The sequence below is a fragment of the Plectropomus leopardus genome, chromosome 12, assembly GCF_008729295.1.
Source record: "Plectropomus leopardus isolate mb chromosome 12, YSFRI_Pleo_2.0, whole genome shotgun sequence".
NCBI classification, from domain to species: Eukaryota; Metazoa; Chordata; class Actinopteri; order Perciformes; family Serranidae; genus Plectropomus; species Plectropomus leopardus.
In genome coordinates, this window is record NC_056474.1 from 23,265,861 (window position 1) to 23,286,258 (window position 20,398).

Here is a 20,398-nt window from a genome sequence, read left to right on the forward strand (position 1 = left end):
TCAAATATTACATATTTTTTAAACGTCCAAGTTTGATGGCAGAAACCGGTGCAGTCGACTGATAACACACAAGTGCTGGTTCACTCAGGCAGCAAGAGTGTCCTGTTATTGGATATGATATATTGCAGTGCTTCTCCTTGAATTATTGTCAAGAAGCTGTCCTCTCAGGTCAATGTAAGTAGTTTTATTCAGAGGCTAATGGATGGAAGTGTCCAGCTTAAGGGTCTGAAGCAAAGTTGTGTTTAACTCTGATGAAGATTCTTGAGAGATGAAACAAGTATTAGCCCCAACTTTTTGTTTGTTAGCGCCAGTTTTACTGATACCATGGCTGTGTCAACAGTGTTAGCTGTTGATAATGCTGTTGAAAAAGAGACCTTCATCTTGAAAATAGTTTCTGTTTTTTGGCTTCTTTTACAAAGACCAAAGACCAAGACCAAAAATACCCCTGTGAACGATATCATCAGGATATTCATTTAACTTTACATTTACATTTACCTGTCTTGGATTTTATGAAACCTAGTGGTCTAATTTAAGGTAGCCCCTTGAAATCTGAATCGTCAGTTTAAGACTTCTCTGTCGACTAAGATTGCTCTTTTTTTTTTAAAAAGTTTTCTTTTTACTTTTATTGATGATAGGACAGCGATAGAATGAAAGGGGGAGAGAAAAGGGGATGACGTGCAGCAAAGGGCTGAGGTCAGAATCAAAACCACAGCCGCTGCGGCGAGGACAAAGCCTCTGTATATGGGGCGCCTGCTCTACCACCTGAGCCACCAGGCGCCTTGACTAAGATTGCTTTAAGTCAAGCAGTCATTTTGTTTTGTATTTTGCTCAGTGCTGAGCGAAAAAACAAAACAAAATGACTACTTGACTTAAAGCAATCTTAGTCAGCACTTGCAGGGTACTTCTGGGAATGTTTTGGTCCTCAGATTTTAGAGCGGAGTGAGAGCGCTCTTGACTTTCATGCTTCTCTTTGGTACAGGCTGCTGTGTAGATGCAAGCAGCAACACAGAGGAGGAGAGACTCTACACATTAAGGCTCTGAGAGGATGCTAAGAGTGGTAAATTTACAGCTTACAGCAGTTTACTGCAATACAGTCTCTAGCTTTTGTTTTTTACGAAGTGTTCACAATAAATGTTGTGCATTGCCGATCCACCATTAGCGCTGCTAACTTGTTTGCTATATTACATGATTGCTGCTGTTACTCCGAATGTCCCGCTGAGCCCCGTTCAAACTTAAAATCGGATTCGACCGGAATAATTCTGAGTCGGGTACAGCCCTAGTCTGATTAATGAAATCCTCAACTAAGTATCTGAACTCAAAATTATGAAAACTAAATTACATTGAAACGTTTTCAGGCCTCTGCTGTGACACTGTCGTGAATATCAGGTAGCTGTTCCCTTCTCCTCCTGGGTGGAATGAAACTTTTGAAATCAGTCGCTCTCACACTTGACAGGCACAGCAGTGTGCTAAAAGGTCTACCTTGTAAAAGAGGATCCTTGATCTCAGTGGGACTAACCTAGATTCATGATGATTTTCCCGCACAGAGATACTTGAAGTGGGTGGAGCAGGTAGTCAGACTCTCAAGTTAACCCTTCTGGTAACCTGCCAAGGCTGGTGACGGTGAATAATAGATGACATGTCGAGAATGTATCGCTCTTTTTCATGCAGCTGTTCACTCTTATATGATCAGATAGTGTGTAAAACATCCATTGTACAAAAAGATGAAACTACGACATTAGTAGACATTTTAAACGGGACCACTTATGCATTTTTATTTTGTTTGGTTTGTTTTGGTTGAAATTTTTCCATTTTATTGATGTCACACTTGTTTCTACCAGGGCTTACTTACTACTTAACCAAGTGGACTACATTGTGTGCAACAAGAGTTTTGTCTCTTTTTTTTTTTTTTTTTTTTTTTTTTTTTGCTATATGATGTAAAAAAATTTTGTGCCTTATTGTTGTGTTAATGACTAATTGATAGTGTGGCCGCTTTAAGTGACAGATAATTTGCAGGGCATCTACAGTCTATGAGTCAGATCCACCCTCTTATCCAAATATGGTCACTTCTGGCTCCGAAGAAACCAAGATAGCGGCAGCTGAAATGCCAATTTAGGATTCAAAATGGGAGTTCACAAACCAACAGGTGACTTCGCAGTAGCTGTGTGACATCCATTATTTTATACAGTCTGGCAGTGTAATGTGTTGGTGAGCTTTAGAGATGCTGGAAGTGTCTGTATAAACTTTTATCCAAACTGCATCCAGTTTAAAGTATTTTTCTCAGCCCTGGTGCAGAATGGTGAGGCCCTTTAGATTTCCTAAAGTTCCCACTAGTCTCTGCTAAAGGGCCGACCCTGCAGAGAGAGAGAGAGAGAGAGAGAGAGAGAGAGAGAGAGAGAGAGAGAGAGAGAGAGAGAGAGAGAGAGGGGTCTGATGGGGTCTGATTGAGCACCTGGGCTGAGCAGGAAGCAGCTGGAGAGTCCTGATTACTCTGTGGACACACACACACACACACACACACACACGCATACAATTCCTGAAACACGTCAGGCTTCAGTGACTTACCAGGGTGAATTGAAGATTCACTGTATAGTTATTAATTCCACACATGCACACTGAGTTTTTTTTTTCCCTCTCTTTAACAAACACACATATATGCAGTATATGAACCTACACGTGGCAGATGCTTTGTCTCTTTGGGAGGAGGAGGGGGAGGCCCTGATCTCTGGCTTACATTGCTGGCTGCAACTAGAGGGGCTTTCCTGTGTGTGTGGAGATGATGCATTTATAGCTCTGCAGTGTGTGTGTGTGTGTGTGTGTGTGTGCATGTCCAGAGGTTGTTGGCTGTATTAATGCAAGATGGGCATGGAAACCTGGTGTGGTGTGCCAGGGAAATAAGTGACCACACCCCTGCTCTCCTGTCTGTGTGGATGACGCAGCCTCAGTCTTACCTCATGATGTTGACTTTTAACAGACACCTCAGGAATATGACTCAGTGCTTCATAGTTAACAACATCCAGTCCTGCAGTGAGGGCTGTTTTAATACTGATTTAGCCATTCTTTAACCCGGAAAGCCCCCAAAGGCAGTGGCATGTACTGTAGCATTAAACAGTGATTATTGTACATATAATTAACACAAACAAATGATTAGTATTGTAGAGAAGACTGCGACCCCTTCAGGTGTTTGTGTTGCATTTTTTAATCCAGTGGTCAGCTGATGGTTGATTGCTTTACAGCACACAACAGGGAGATAATGCTGTCTTTTAGCATCACTTAAAGCATTCTGAGATTGTGCTGGAAGGAGCTTAAAAAATCACTTCAAATTTGGTTATCCTCTGCAGAAAAGGAAGAAGGGGTGGAAGTAACAGTAATCCCTTTACAACAGGAAGCATTGTGATTTATGGAAATCTTCATTAGAGAAACTTAAGAAGGGCTGCCTGCAACAAACAGCTATTTCCATTCCATTCGTCCAAATGTCAAAATGGTGAAAAATGCCTGTTAAAGTTTCCTAGAGCTCAGTGTAATCTATTATGATTGCTTGTATTCAACCAACAGTGAAAAAAACCCCTCAAATGTGACTATTATGTATGAGAAAAGTGTTGTGTGACTGCGACAATTAATCAATTTACAAAATGTTGGCAAATTATTTATTTTGTCAATCCGCCACTTGATTAATGTATTAATAATTGCATCTCTTAACTTTAACACTTAAGCACCCACACCACCACTGGCTGTTGAGAGTGCTTATCTCAACTGTGATTTTTTTTTTACAGTGAAGGTGTCACAATTAAATGTGAGTATTGTTGCTGAATCGATCAGCCAAATGCAAAGTGGAAAGGAAAAAAATTGTGCTTGATGCAAATTACAAATGTGTTGAAAAGTGTAGGCAAGCGTCAGCAACAAAATCAGTTTGTTTCATTGTTTTCAATTTAAGCGTCCTGCCTGTGATACTGCACTGAACTTTTGTTGGATAAACTTAATTTTTATCTGTTACTTTTATTTTTCCCAGCTGTTTGAACAGCTGAGTATTGAAGTTGAACTAAACCATTATCTATATACCTTCTTATTTCACCACAGTAACCCAAATAAGGTGGCAGCTGGCTGGATGGAGATGGCCAGGGAGCTGAAAGCTTCTGATAAATGGTCATTGTTTGTGACAACCAACTTGCTGTTGGCATATTGTATGTTATTTCCAGTGAATATCACCTAATAAACCTTGTGCTTTCTGCACATATATAGGAAGATGGGAAGCCCTAGTTAATATATACAGTATTTATACCCTAAAAAGCTGCATGTCATCTTTGAGTGAAAAGAATTTCTCCCACAACATAACCAGTTGAAATAATAAGAGAGAGGTGGAAGGTGTGTGACTGTCCCTTTAAGAGGGCTGACTCTCTTTGCAGCTGCTCACCATGTTAAAGTCTGGTCACATCTAGTAGCAGACAGACAGCTTTAGTGATGTTCACTCTTGTGTTGGGTGTGCAACACACACACACACACACACACACACAGTGGGGTAATTGTCTGTTAGGGGTTTGGCAGACATCCCATGCTGCACAGCTGCACCGGGTCAATACACATACACGCACACACATCTAGCAAACTAGCTGTGGTCTTGTTGTGTTGCTCACATGTCTTTCTTTGGTCAGGACTTTTTAAATAACATGTCATAAATAAAGGAGGTGACTCATCACGTACAGTAGAATGAGTGTTTGCTCAGCTGTAGGAGGAAATCACCAGTGTTTGGCTCATGATTGATGGCGATGAGTTATTCAATATTTATTTGTTATCTTACACTGTTCAACTTGAAAATACGCAAAGCCAAATTCATTGACGGTTTTAGCCATGCAACTCAGGTGGCTTCTGAGTTTGTTGGTCGGGCTACTACTTTTGTTCAGAGTGAAACATCTCAAGAAATATGGGATGGATTGTCTTGAGAGTTTGTGCAGAAATTAATTCCCCCAGATGAATTAAAAATACTTTGGTGATTCCTCAACTTTTTATGTAGCACCAAGATCAGGTCAAAAAATCTTCACTACTTTGGTTTAAACAAATGACATTTGACCTTAGCTGCTCCTTGTATTTAGTTCCAGTTAGCAAATGTTAACATGCTAAAAGCTAAACTAAAATGAGTAAACATTGTATCTGCTAAACATCAGCATGTTAGCATCCTCATTGTTAGTATGCGGATGTATGCATTTAGCCAAGTACAGCCTCACAGAGCTGCAAACATGGCTGTAGACTCCTTGTTATTAAGGAACTCCTGATACAGGCCACTGTATCTACAGACCGATTATTTCAGCTCCTTGCCCCTCCCCCTCTCTTCTCCTCTAACCACTGCACAGCAGCCGACCTTTGACCCAGAAACCGGGCCATGTGGTCCAGTCAGGGTTGTGTTGTGTCAGACACACATGATTTCCCCTCCAGGGTCACGTGTTGTGATGTTGGTCTGCCTCACTGATGCTGACACAGTGGAAGTCAGATGCTTCACTGCTCACTCACTAAACGTCTGCTGCTGTATTCTTATATTTATATAAAAAGGGGCCAGTTGTATTTTTTTTTTCTGCTTTATCTGTAATTGAAATATAAAAGGGGGCTGTATAAACCTGCACATTAAGGGGAAGTTGGCATTAAGGGGAAGTTCTTATTCACAGTAGTGACTTTTGGTGCCTGTTTGTACTTTAGGTGTATTTTTTCCCATTCTTTCTTTCTGTTTATTGAAGTGACTGTCATCACCTTGTTAAGGTCTTATTACAGATTTTTTTTTATTTCAGTCAGACTACCAGATTAAATGAAGGGTAGATCAAATGAAGTCAGATGATGCAGACAGGATATTATGAATTCCATCCTCTGACGTGTTGCTTTCGCTCTCTCTGTAACATTTCCTTTATTTTAATGGATGTGAATGTTCACCCCTGTTGCTGCTGCAGTGTATCTTGCATCTGAAGCACACTTTGGTTATGTGTTTCTCGTCACTGAATAATTGAAAACAAAGTGTTGACATGACAATGGCGATATATGCCGTTATATCAGTGCATAGCCTATTTGTGTTTGTACTCAAATGTGTGAAAACGAGGCTCTGTTAGTCACTTTTGCAGGAAAATGTTTGAAAGGGGGAAAAGTACTATTACCTCTACTGCTCAATATTGTTTTTATTACTCCTTTACTTGTCAAATGTCCTCTTTTGCAAGCTGCTTCAGTTATCAGAAGCTCTTTATACATAATGTTTATTATAAGTTGTTTTATCAGTGATATGAAATGCAGGTTTAGATGGCTGAATAATGAAATGTAGTTTCATTCCAGAAACAGAAGATGGTATGTGATGCTGTAGGACAGATGTTAGACTTGAAGTGGCAGAAATCCAATGAGTAATAAAGAAGAAATCTGAATAAACATGAGTGTGGAGTAATAATGAAGGGGCCTGTTATGAAACAGATTCTTAATCAGAGATGGATGGCAGGAAGGGAGGAATGCTATCGTCTAGACTTCCCTCTTCCTCTCTTAGCTGGCCTCTCCTCTTTACAAACCTCCAGATGGAGGATTAACAGTTCATTTGACCCATTGTCATGATGATGTGGACAGGTCTGTCTCTCTCTCTCTCTGTCTGTCCCTCTCTCTCTAAGACACAACTCTCTAACTTAAAACACGTACAAGAGAGCTGTTGTAGGGCTTGGGCTTGTGTGCGTGTGTGTGTGTGTAATGGTTATGTTAACATGTCATGTGTTGGTAAGCACTTGTCCTTTTTGATCTTTCCTACTCTGCTCAGCACTGCCCCCTGTCCATTGTTATTGTATCTGCACCCAAGAGAACAGAGCACATAATGATGATCATTGACCTCAGGCTTATTTAGTCGGAGCTCACTCTCATGTTGTGTGCATGTGTACACCACGCTATAGAGTCAGCTAGAGCTAACTTTCTAAATTAGGAACCCATTTAGAAATCCTCAAATCGAATGTGAAAAGCATTGCTCACATGGATTAATCAGATCAGTCTGTAACCGGATGTTGCAGCATTGTCAGACTTCTGTCCTCCACAGTTTATGCTTTATTTTTAGCTCTTGTTTTGTCGCTTTTTATTAGAAAGTAGAAGGGGTGTACATACTTGACACCTTAATTTTATTTAGGCAGATAGAGCAGCCTGGGGTGACTCACTTGAGGCTGGTAGAATTTTGCTTACTTTTGTAGTCTGAAGAAACATTTTGATTTACTTCTTTGCTTAGTGTACATTTTTAAGCACCTCTATAAACCAATAAGCAGATAACGTATCACTTCATCAGCCATAATGATCTTTTATGTGAATATTATCTGTCTGAAGAGACTCATAGTAATTTAGATGCCGTGTTTAACACTTTCACAATATATTTTAAAGCTATGGAGACTTCTTTACCATCCTCTTGGGTTTTTCCACAAGTCTAAAATATGAGAAAACTATTACAGTCAAAACCTTAAAAGCTTAGGAATTGCATTTAATGTCTTGGACAGACGGTTTGATCACAGCATACAATAAAATCCAAACAAGACCTTAAATTCTAGCTGAGAAATTGGCGCCAATTAGACTAAAATCCGTAAACTCAGTGAATGATTATAAGGGCATGGCGTTATCTTCAGTATTCTGTGTTATCTGGAGCTCAGCTGGTTGCTGTTTCCTGCAGCCTCCATCGTTAAGAATAACTCAGCAGTGTTGCAACAGGCAGCCTCTGGTGTGCCGAGCAGACACAGGCTGTTTCTCTGAAACTATAGACATTTCTATTATTGGAATCGCCACAAGCCTGTCTGTTAAATAATGTGTGTTTTTGTTTGAATGAAGAGAGACACAGTTTGTTGATTTTTAGGAAGTTGCCGCCTGCAGCAAGGGTGTGTTATGGCTGACTGTCTGCAGTGAAGTTATTAACTACTCAACTGATCCGCATCTGGCCACACCACAGAGGTTCACTCAAGCTGCTATTTAGGTTTTTGGTCACACTGTACTCGGGTAGTCATCTGTAGTATTCTCCTTCGGGGTCAGATTAGTTTGCAGCAAAGAGGTAGTGACTCTTTGACCTTTGTCTCCTGATAGCATTTTTGTCTGTATTTCATTAGGATGGTGTTTCAGACTAAAATATGTCAAATTCAAATGTGCTGGATTTTAAAACCAGGAAACATTGATGGACAGACATATCAGCAGCCTATTCTAAAGCTCATTTTTAGCTTTTGATAATGACAGATTTTAAATAAATGTAAAATAAATGTCATTGAAAATAGCAAACTCTTGTTTTGAATTTGAAAAAAAATATTTTTGATCGCATACCTGATGCATGAGAGGAAAATCACTGATTGCAGAAACAGAATTAGAAGTGATATCAATGCACACAACCATAACAGGTGGCAATAACAGTAACCTGTAACACTCTACCAATATCTGCCTCATTAGCTAAACAAGGTCCATGAGGAGGTTGCAATTGCAATTTTATTTTATTTTAGGTGACTGCCTAGCTGAAATAATTGGTCAGTCACCAGATCATTTATCAGTGTCGTTTCTGATAATTTATCATTTAAATATTTAAGCAACAATACCAGATCTCACTGGCTCCCAGTGTGGTTCCAAATGAGCATGGTTCACCCAGTGCTCTGAGGATTGGATTTTTTGGACAAAAGCATGTGTTTAAAAAATGTGAAATTGGACTCTGGAATATCTCTATTTTTTGACATTCTTTAGATTATTTGAGAAATAAATAATATTGAAAATAATTATTAAATGCAGCCCCACTTGACAGTGATTGACCACAGTTGTCACATAATCAAAGATATCATTTTGCTCCCTTACTTCTGCTAAGACTGACCGTATCACAATGTATGAGACAAACAGATCTCTGTACTGAGCTGCAATTAAACCACAACCTTCGACATACAGTCGTGTCCAAGGATATGAAACAGTATAAGTTGTGTGCATGTCATGTTTCTCTCCATCGTCTGGCTTAAAGGAGATCACAAACCAGAGCTCCTGCATGCTAACATATTATGCTCCTCTCTTTCTGCTCCAGCCTCTTACATCGATCCAGACGTGCATCGATCTCACCCCCCGAAACACACATGCACAGATACACACACACACTTTTGCATTCACAGCTCCACTCGTCTGTCTGGAGCAGTGACAGCATCGTCTCCGGAAAGCACCGCATCACTCCTGGAGAAGTCTGTGTGTGTGTGTGAAGTGTGTGTGCTCAGGGCGTGTCTTCGATGTAGATGGTTGTCTTCTGGTCTGCAGTGTGCTCATATTGGGATGTGTTAGCAGTTAAGGACGCTACCTGAAATAGCTTCCCATTTCATGCAGAGGTGTGGAACCACACTAAGCACTCAGACACATATATATGGTTTGCTTTGTGGTTTGGGACCTGTGTGTGTGTGTGTGCACCTGTCACCTGTGAACAAACAACCCAAGCTTTCCTGCTCATTAGGCATCTTCAGCACCTCTGCAAAGACACACAGCTACCCTGCAGAAAGCATTCACACACTTCAGTTTGCACACACACACACACACACACACACACACACACACACACACACACATACACACACACACACATTCATATATATACACTCATTGTGCTCACACAGTCATAAGTGCACACATGCTGACAGTGTAAGAGCAATTAGATACCTACAGCATGATGATCATTGCTTACTACATCCCAGTATACCAACACACCTCTATCATCAACTACTTTTCTGCTAAACACACACACAAACGCACACATACACCCCCTCCTAAATTCATTCAGACCAGTCCATTTTTCACCCTGAGCTCCCATTAAGAAGCTGCAGCCCACAGACAAGCTCACTGACTGCAGCACAGTGTAAAATAGATTTGCTTTCTGAGGCTCATATACAAGTGATTATTTTTCCCCTTGGCTGCAGTTTGTACTTTTTTTATATTGTTTTCGCTTTATTCTTTATTTCAGACCCAGTGGGATCCATTGTCTTTGTGTACATAAAAAGAAGGAAATTGTACCTTGAGTTAGAGATTGATGTGAGGATGTGATGAGGATGATGTTTTGCAAAGTTTGGAGCAAATGATAAGAGGATCTAGAGATGTGGAGTTGAAAGTGTTAAGGTTCTAGTTTATTGGGTTTTCAGTGGCAAGGGTCAGCTAAAATGTAATTTGTTGTAAAAAAAAAAAAAAATCATCCTAAGAAAAATTTTCTCTTCACCTACTCTGTTTTCGTCAAGAAACTCCACCAAAAGTGAAAAAGCAATGGACTAGAACTGGAAACTGTGGCTTGGTCTTTGATTTCAGGGGGCTGCAGTTTCCTCTGCTTTCTTACTTTAGTTATCTGTTTTAACTCTGAATATAAAGTCACAGGCACGGTGTGTTTTCTGATCTGTGGTGGCCTATGGTCCTGCTTGGTCAAGGTGGGCCAATTGATGCTGTGTTGTTTTACTTTTTTTTTTTGCTCTAATTGGTTAGCAGGGTTATGTAGACACTAGCAGCTAGGGTGCGGGGGTCTCGTCTTGAGTAAATTACCAGAAAGATCATGGCATCATTGTGGCTGTAATAATCAACACATTTATACAATAGATCTGTAGTATGAGGACTGAAGGTTCACATGGCCACTGTTGCACTTTTGCTTTAGCATTCCTATTGCTGCACTTTAGAATGGCTTCAAAGAGGAGAGCAAGATCACACAAGGCCATCTTTATTATTCATCTTTAAACCCACACAAAACAAATATAGAGATGCTTGTTTCTGCAGTGTTGTGCCATTTAACTCGTGTATTTCTGTAGACTTCCATGAGATGACCTTTTATTCTCTAACCTTACCTGACCAACTTGGTTCAGACTGGGCTAAGCTTTAATTTTTTTTAAATTCCTCCGGGTTTGAATCAGGTTTTCTTCAATTTATTTATTCAGTTTAATGGGCAGTGCTGAACATTTTGTAGAATGTTATTTCACAAATGTCTGTTACTGAAAAGACTTAAGTTGGCTTGAGGTTGTAGTAAATATTTTTGCATGAAAAAAAAGTGGAAATTTGGGTTTTAATTAGGCTCCAGTCCAAAACTGCTGCCCTGGGCTTGGGGTTGAGCTTAGACAGAAACTATGTGGGTAGGGCCAGACTCTGTCAGTCAGCAGAGCAAAGCACAAAGGCTGTTGTGGTTTAAGATTCAGAGAGGTGCCATTTAGGAAAGAAATCTTACTTTACTGTGACCAGCCCAAGGCACACCTGTGTAGTGATGATGCTGTTATATCAGCATCTTAGGATGCTTCACCTGTCAGGTAAATGGATTGTCTTGGAAAAGTGGAAGTGCTCACTAACACAGATTTTAGAAAATGTGCAACCAAAAAATTCAGAGAAATAAATCTTTTGTGTGCATTAAAAAAAAACAACAACAAAACTCTTGAAAAATATGCCAAAACAAGTATTGCATTTATATTTTTTTTTTCAGTGGATGAAGGAGAGGCACTTAAGGGGGGCAATCAGTCCGGACTCCTTCCAATGGAGGCACATTGCTTTGCTTTTTTTGCATGCAGCTCAGATGCTGATCACACTGATGTCATGTTTGGCAGTCTGTAATTGCAGTTAATTGCCTATATTCTGCATCCCAGATGGTAATCAGACTATGATTACAGCTGCGGGTTGCAGGCTCCTCAGAAGTGGGAATCAGAATGAGCGCGATGAAGTGTAGCTGCTAAAATCTAAGTGGTACATGTTAGATCATCTTCCATCTCTGTGTCTCCTCTCTGCAGTGACAGACTTCAACAATGGCTTGGAGGCCAGTTCAGACTCTGACGACGAGGACAAGCTACACATCGTGGAGGAGGACAGCCTGCAGGAGCCTGAGGTCGCCAATGCTGATGGGACCAAAACGCAGGAGAGCCATGACGCCACAACAGTATTACCCCACAACGGCTCCTCAAATGGAGGTGAGACAGCATCATAGAAACGTAACGAGTATTTGTTTTCATTCCAACCGCCTGTGCAATGTTTTAGTAAAATGAACTCTTGGTCAGACATTCCCCTGGCTTTAGACTGGACTTTCAAGATTGATCTTCCTTATATCTGTTAATCTTGGGAAGGTTTGTTGAGCATGTTTGCTCTTTTTCAGCAGGGCTGTCTTTCAGATTCACACAGTAACACACATGCTCAGCTGGGAGCTGCCCGGTACACCCACAGGCTTACACAAGCTGTCACCGCACAGCCCTGATGCAGCACTTGTGAGTTAAACCTTAACACAGCTGCAGCTTGGTAGTTGTAGTTCTGGAGGTGTTATTGATGGTATTGCACAGATTCTCCCAGCCCGTCTGCAGAGTTGACACCGATAACACTGAACCTAAGTCTGTTTATTTGACATTCAGGACTATATTCAAAACTGGACAGTGATAGCAAATATTGTGCTCAAAAATACCCACATGGCTTGCAATCGCCTCCCATCTATGCTGTAAATAAACCCTAAAAGGTAAATGAATGCTGGTGTGAGTCAGCTCAGTGTATGATAGTACTATCATCTTTATATGGTCATATGTTGGCTCTTCTGTTTCAGTAGATGCACTAGAACAGGTGGTGAGATTATCCACGCAACTGTTGTCAAGTGGAACCAAATCAGGACAGAAGCAGACTTATTTTCACTGTGGTGGTTGTGCATTATTGTGAGTCAGTGTTACATTACTTAAAGTACATATATAGTGCAGGTTGTTTTTTTGCATCTCACTTGAGTAATGCGATGGCCAGATGCCGCCAGGATAAAAACATGTAAACTAAGCGTTCTGCTGCAAGCATCTGTGCATGGAAAAGATGGAAGCGTGAGTCAGCCGAACATGATCACAGCTCGTTGTGGTGGGACATTTTCAGATCAACAGAGAAGTAAAAAGCAAACACAAGGCAGAGAAATTGAGCAAATGAGAGCATTCGAAAGAGGGAAAAGGCGAGGCATGCAGACAGAGGAACCGAAAGAGACGGAAGAAGGGAAAGCAAGCGTGTCTGAGAAATAGACACACTTCAGAAATGTATAATCTTGCCAGTCATGCAGAGGTTTTTCTGTATAATCTCCAGCTCTCACATCCTTACTAACAAATCCCATAGATTCCCTAACAGGCTAACACACCTTTCAATAGTATAATACTCTGCTCCGGGTCAATTCTCTACAGGGAGTTCATACCCGTAATCCCCGACAATGCACCATTCACACCAGCCTTAGAAATGCTTTCCTCTTTATGATTTTGGTCTGATTTTTTACTTTTTAATTTAACCAAAAGCCTTGTTTTCAACTCTTATCAAGATTTTGTAATTTCTCCAGTAAGAGAAATTGTCAACCTTGCCTCGGTGGTAAAATATAAAACAGACAGCAACAGCAAAATGTGTACTCCACATTAAATAATTGTCAACAGGACTGTCACCATTAATGTGTTACTCGCAATGCAATTAAGGTCCAAATATATATATATATATATATAATATATATTATATATATAATATTATATATATATATATATATATATATATATAAAATTTTATTTTTTTTTGTTTTTTAATCGTGTGCTGCTATTTAGTCCCCTTGATGCACTCTACTAAAGCTACCATAGCGGCCTTTTGCTTCTTGCAGCCACAGTGATGGAAAATAACAACACCACTGTGTTTTTGTATGACTTATTTCACTTTAAAAAAAAATACCTTATGGCTCAGTTGTCAAAGTGTTTTGCACTTCATGTCAAACTGAATTAAAATATCACAGACGTACTTTGAGTTAGAGAGTTACCACCTACAAGCTGAGCACACAGGTGCAGCTAATGAGACTGATGTCAGTGCTCAACCACATTGCTAGCGCCTGCAAAGCACCAATGTGGAGTATGCGAATCGCCACAGACCTGTTGATGAAACCAATTTCAAGAAATTATCTACAGTGCTGCTAAATTGATGGAAACTGAATGCAGGCCAGTCAAGTGATGTCCTCAGCTTGGCGTGGTTTTTGACCACACTGTTAAGGCTGTTGTTGTTTAAGATAGTTAAGATCATGAAGTCAATTTCTTTACTTTCATTGGATTCCCAATGAAGACATTCTGGTTAGAATGACTTTACTTTAATATGAACTTCAAAACAGTTTTTAAATGCATAACAATGGAATTTATAACAAGCGATTAGAAATGTGATTAATTGTGATTATTTAAATTCAGTAATTTAATAAACAATTTCAGTATTACAAGATGCTGGGAAGGATATTATTCAACCACATTTTCAGTTCCAGCAACCCAATCTGATGCCTGGTTGCCAACCTCTTTTTAAAGCTAGTTTCGAGCTCTGTTCTCTGTTGCTGCTACTGCAGAAATGTCTGAGCTGTATGATGCAACTTTTACATCGGTGACAGAAAACAACAAACCAAACAGATTCACAAACAGAGCAGAGATTTGTACTGTTATCTGGGTCAACTGTCTGTGTGCAAGACTCAACCCTCTTCTCAGTTTTTACTGTTTGGCTTGACAGCAGCATATGAGGCAACCATTTACTTCTGTGCTTCACACAGCACGCAGCACAACGCAAACACAAGGAAACGCTTGGATGAGATTACAGAGGCACAGCGCAGATAAAAAGTGATGACTGGTAAAGTGATAAGTTTCAGACTGAAACTGGAATCCAGTCAGAGCTTTATAGCACAGAAGTGATGAAGTGCAGCTGGAGGAAAGAGGGGGAAGCTCAGGTGAGTGGAATAAGGTGATGAGGCAGAAGAAACAGGCAGTGAGCTGATTGGCTGGGAAAAACTCAGGCGCAGGGAAGGACTAATGAGGCTAAAGGGCAGGTGTGTGGCTTGCTGGGGGAAACTCAGGAGCAGGGAAGAAGTAAGGAGGCTGATGCAGGGCAGGTGTGTAGACAAATGAGAGGAAGGCAGCTCAGGAACACAAGAGGGGAAAACACAATAAACTGAAAACCAAGAAAACAAAGACAGACTAGCTAAAGAATGAATTATGTCATATATAAAATTGTTTTGTCGAATGTCAATATTGGTTGATGTGTGAAAAATCCATTTTATTAGCCTTTGTATGTCAGCTTTTTTTGTTGTACCTTTTCTTAACCACCCTGACATCAAACTGTGAATGCCACTTCATGATGTAGAATTTTAGGCTGTGCCAAATGACAGTAGATTGTTGTAAGAAAAAAAAAACAGTTTTTGTACATCAATCGAAATTAGTGGTTATTGCTTGTACTGTGTCAGTTGCTATTTTTTTTTTAGATTTTAGAACGAATTTGACCGATCTTTTCTCTCTACTCTTTTACTGTAAGTTTCTTTCCTTTTTTATATTTTATATTTTATTGCTCTGAAAAAACGGTTAAATGGTCATGTTGTATGAAATATGCTATACCAATAAAGCTGCCTGGCCTTGCCAATCAGAATGCAGCATGAAACGATGCAGACTGGCTGTTGAAGCTGCAGTGCAGATCTGCTTGCATTAAAAATAAAAAATCCTTTCATCTCAGAGCTAAGATTCACCAGGTAGCACTGTCTGATATGCCTAAAAATGGAGATTGTGCAGTTTGACACAGATTGCAACCAGGATTTTATTAACTCAATCTCGCAGTGTGAGCCTGTTTTCACACAACCTTTCTGGGCGTATTCTTTACCGCTAATGATTTTTTTTTCGGCTGTTTACATCTACCTGCTCTCTCTTTGATCAGATTAGTTCAATGCTCCTCTCAGCCTCGGGGGGACGCCTGCTCCTTCGCACAGCCAGATGTTGTGCTCTCATCTCTTCTCTGACTTTCTGTACAACAAAAAATTCCAGAGTCTAATCTGCTAATGACACACACATGCATCCTCTCTCTTCAGGATTGGATCTCCTCCTCTTCATCCCTCTGTGATAAAACAGAGTGATGAGCGTCATCATTATTCCCTGTCAATTCTGTCCTCAGACTGATGTCTCTGTTCTAAATAAATGACTCAGTGTTTCCCAAAACAGTGTCCGTCTAGCTGTCATGGTGCCAAGTCTGAAGAAATATTACATCACCGAAGTGTAGGGTATTGAAATGTTATAATATCATAAAAACAGTTTAGATGGGCCCCATCTTGTCACATTTTTAATAGTATTGTCTTTGTGTATGGTTGCCTAGGTGTTCTGGCTAAATTTATTCAGATTTTTATGTATTTTGCTGCATATATAAACAAGTTAATGAGAAAAAAACACCTAATACAAATTTAAAATGAATCTCTATTGCAGCATCTTTTGAGTAAGGCTGTAACTAGCAATGTCTGGTCCATAAAATATCAGACAGTAGTGAAAAAGTATTATGTGACAATTTTCTTAAGCCCCCAGAAGAAGTCTTCAGGATGTCTTGTTTTGTCTGACCTTAAAAGCCTTAAACCCAAATATATCCAGTTTACCACTGCATAAGATAAAGAAAAGCAGCAAAACTGAATTTGAGATCTGGGAAGACAGCATATTTAACAAAATGACTTCAATATTTAATCAATTTATGAGTATCTGTTACCAACTAATAATTTCAGCTCAAAAAACTTGCCTTTTTTATGTTGTGTGTGTGTGTGTGTCCCTTTTATTATTCAATGTCACCTCGCTGAATTTTTGCCCGTCCGTCAGGTGGAACTTTTTCTGAGTTCTTTTTGTCCCCGCAGCAGTTTGTGGAGTTTGAGTTGCAGGGTAGATAATTGATGTGTCCATCTGGTCAGAGCTGATCAGATCGATAGACGAGAGGAGCAGCTGCTGTTGGCTTTTAGACCCAGCACAATGAATGGTTAAGTATCACTCTTACTGCACCTGACGTTCTGCTGCTCCGTCTGTGCTCACAGTATGCTCTGTGCTCCTAGAGTTCTGGGCAATCAATAGGTAGGAATAGGATAGGACCCATAGATATATTCCAGTAGCGCTCCTGATGAACAGTCCAGCTCCAGAAATATAAAATCAATACTAGGCAGCAGCTGTTTTAGTCATGGTGGGCCGCCACAAATAAATAAATGTTGAAAACATCATGAAATCCTGACACAGTATATGTAGTGTGTATAAATGCGAGTGTTAGTAAAGACAGATAATCGTAAAATAACATTTTAATGAGTTTCTTCATTAGCACTGGTGGGATTGTGCATGACTGTGGGGAGATGAGTCGACTAAACTGCTTCTTGTTGGTCTGTGCAGGCAGGTTTTCATTGTACTGCATGTCCACTTGTAGATTAACACAGAACAGCATCAGTCATGCAGGATGCATCATGTCAGCTTTATTAAACACAGCTTTTCAATCAGTTCCTGCCATCCTTCCTCTCCTGCTGCCCATTTAGGTTTTGAAGTTTCACCTGCTGCAGGATGTGCAGACAGTAAGAGTCTTTTGGAAGCTTCTTCATTTTGTTTTCTGAATAGGCTCTCGTTGCACTTCCAAACAGCTCGAGAAAGCTCTTAAAACTCTTCAAACCTCCAGATAACCTACAGTATAGTGAGACAGTTTGCAGGATCAGTGCTCAGCCATACAAGCACATTCTCAAAAACGCAACACATCTTAGCATACATACCAAACAACAAAACTACCTCAAGATTTAATAAGCAGAGGCAGAACCTAGTCTGCATTCAACAGCAGAGGTTGATTGGCTTGTGTTTACGCCGCTTCTCAATGCCCTTTTAATCCTCGATTCCCAGCAAACAGCTCAGCCTACGCAAGCATCTGCCTTCATCTCAACAGCAGTCAGTTACAGCCAAGCAGGAAATACTAAAACCATGGAGACGGCGAGAATGTGACACTGAGAGATATTGCTCTCAAGGCTTGTTTCATTGTTTCTGAATAAAGCCTTACATGGTGTGAGCAGCGCTCATGAGCGCTGCTTGCTCTCTTTCACTTTGTGCCTCTTCCCCCTCTCGCCGCTTTCTCCTTTCTCCTCTGTGTACTTGCTATTTTTCTACAGTTGCTGGTTCTCTTTTCATCTCTTTGTACACTTCCAGCTTGCCTTCTTTGCTTTTGTTTCCCCTATTTTCCTGTCGTCTTCACCTTGTTCCTTCTTGAGCTCAGAATCCGACTGCAGATATTGTGTGAAAGCCTTAGTGTTTGAAGTTATAGGTGGGACTCCGACTTTGGATATTATTAGCAGATAATTATCCACAAAGGTTCGCTGAGCTTGTTATACAGTAAACCTTGATATTAGCATTGCTTCTTGACTTTTTTGGACAAACTAAGTTTTCTAACTTTTTAGGCTTCATCCTCTGTTTGCTGGTAGGTAGGGCACTGCATAGAGCTGTTGTAATATGGCAAATGTGGCATGCACGTCCACTTAAAGATAAACTGATTTAAAATTGGTGGTAAAAGGTCAGAGTCACTGATCCTGACCATGGATAACCCAATCTAAGGGATATGTGTTTACATTAGAAAATGAATATTGGCATTTTAGGAATTTTCTAAGTCACACATGTTAGTGGATTTCAGATTTGGCGTCAAATACCCAGCATCAGGCAGGTTTTAATTGGGATTCTATGTTGTTTCTCTTTTTTTTTTTAGGGCCATGTCTGAACTCTTAAGACAACAGCCATAAAAATAAAAATAACTATTGTTATATTTCAGACTGAGGTCTGGCTCAATAATTGACTAACCCTAACCCTAACCCTACGAATCATCCAGCTAGTTAACAAATCTACAGATGAATAGAGTATGCCAACAGAGGGAATAGGTGGCAAGTTACATGCAAGTTGCAAGTTATTATAGTTTTTTAATTGTTGTGTTCTGCACTGTCACATATTTTATTTTATGGACCTTATTAGCATCTATCAATTCCCAGAGCATTGATCAGTTGTAGATCCTTTTCCTTGCCGTTCACCTCAGTAGGAATAATGTCTTCGGTTTCTGTAGCAGAACAGTGTTGGTGGAACCAAAGTCGGTGCAGTTACAGAAACTTGCTAATGAGAATGTCAGCAGTAACTTAAAAATTTGCAGTAACTAGACCTGTGTGTTTTTTTTAAAATAAGAAAGCAGTTCTTTTTGGAAGCTGTATGTAGTTTTTACTGTTTATTGCCAGTGTGGCTTGCAGCATGAGGACTACAATATGCAGTGCTGAGCAAAGTGAAGTAGTTCATTTACTGTCTGTTAAACGGCGTGTTGTTTAACCCTTTATTTTCACTACATGCTATAAACAGACCAATGCACCCACAGACACAATTCAGGTGTAGGCCGGACAGAGAAATTCAGGAAATCAGATCAGCTCTTCGTCAAGAGTGCACGATAGTGCACCTGACTGTGTGTTCATAGCATTACCTGTTGTGTTTTACAGCTGCACGTGCAGTAGAAAGCAGCCTGCTCACTTACTTAGAAAAACATTAACAAACCAGAAAGTACCTTCTTTAGTGTGTGTGAGAGCTTCAACGGTGTTGGAGGGAAGTCATGGAAAAGTCATGAAATGTTGCGGTGCTGTAGAGCCACGTTGGGAACCTTTCAAAGGCTTTGCGTGATATTTTTGGATTGTCTGACTCTCACTCCTTTCTTTCTTCCCCGTCTGAGGCGGGGGGAGAAAGCAGCGAGAGCAGCTGGTGTTGAATTGGTCCTCTGGTGAGAGATTAGTGTCTGCTACTCCCCCTGCAGTCTGGGCCGCACTGCAGCTCCAATCCATCCTGCCTTATAAATTCACCACGGACTCACAGTGACAGGTTCTGGCAAGGTATACGAGTGCAGTGCTCAGTGTAGTGGGTGCTTGTGCTCGTGAATATGTGCGTGAGCCTGTCTGTGTATATGTGTCCCATCGAGTGTGTGTGTCCGTGTGTGCGCCACATGATTTCCTGTTTTCATTCCATTCTGATATCCTACATGTGTGTGTTGCACGGCTCTGGTCGTCATTACTGCGCGGTTGTTTTTTTTCGCAAAGCATTAAGTGTAATTGTAGAGTGTGGTGGGAAAATATGCAGAGGTGTATCAGCAAAAGGGGGAGGAGGGGGATGATGGAGGGAAATGAGGCAAGCAAGGAGGGAGGTGAGGGGCAGAAACCAAGAAAGGCATGGAAGGGGAAGAGAAGAAAAGATGAAGGAGACAGATGGAGGTAAAAGTTAGAGGAGAAAATGGAGAGAGGAGAGAAGAGGTAGGAGTGGGGCAAGATGAGGTAGGATGAAGGACAAAAGTAGTAGGGCAGAGGGAGGTGTAGAGAGAGACAGAACAAGTGGGACTACATCCATACCCAGACTGAATACTTTGGAAAAGGCTATTTTTGTGTAAAAAATAGCCTTTGTTCAATTTTTGTTATGTTCATACTTGCGTTTTGAGTTGTTTTTGTAAAATCAACAGACACAAGGTCTCTTGTTTTTCAGCCTACTCCTGATGGCAAACAATAAAACAGTGTATCACACCTAAGATCTTTAAATTGGGAGCTGTCAGTCGATCGATAGAAAAACAACTATTTATGTCTAATTAATCATTGAGGCTATTTTTCATACAGAAATGCCAAATGTTTCCCAGTTCCAGCTTCTCAATT

The 20,398-nt window shown here is 40.4% G+C and overlaps 1 protein-coding gene across 4 annotated transcripts in view; it reads left to right on the forward strand.

The window, feature by feature from the left end:
* zeb1a (zinc finger E-box binding homeobox 1a) overlaps positions 1-20,398 on the forward strand; it is a 71,941-nt gene that overhangs the window by 37,219 nt on the left and 14,324 nt on the right. For all 4 annotated transcript variants that reach the window (XM_042498145.1, XM_042498147.1, XM_042498146.1 and 1 more), the window contains exon 2: positions 11,718-11,894. In XM_042498145.1, coding sequence (XP_042354079.1) covers positions 11,718-11,894 — 177 coding nt within the window. The remainder of the gene's footprint in view (positions 1-11,717; positions 11,895-20,398) is intronic.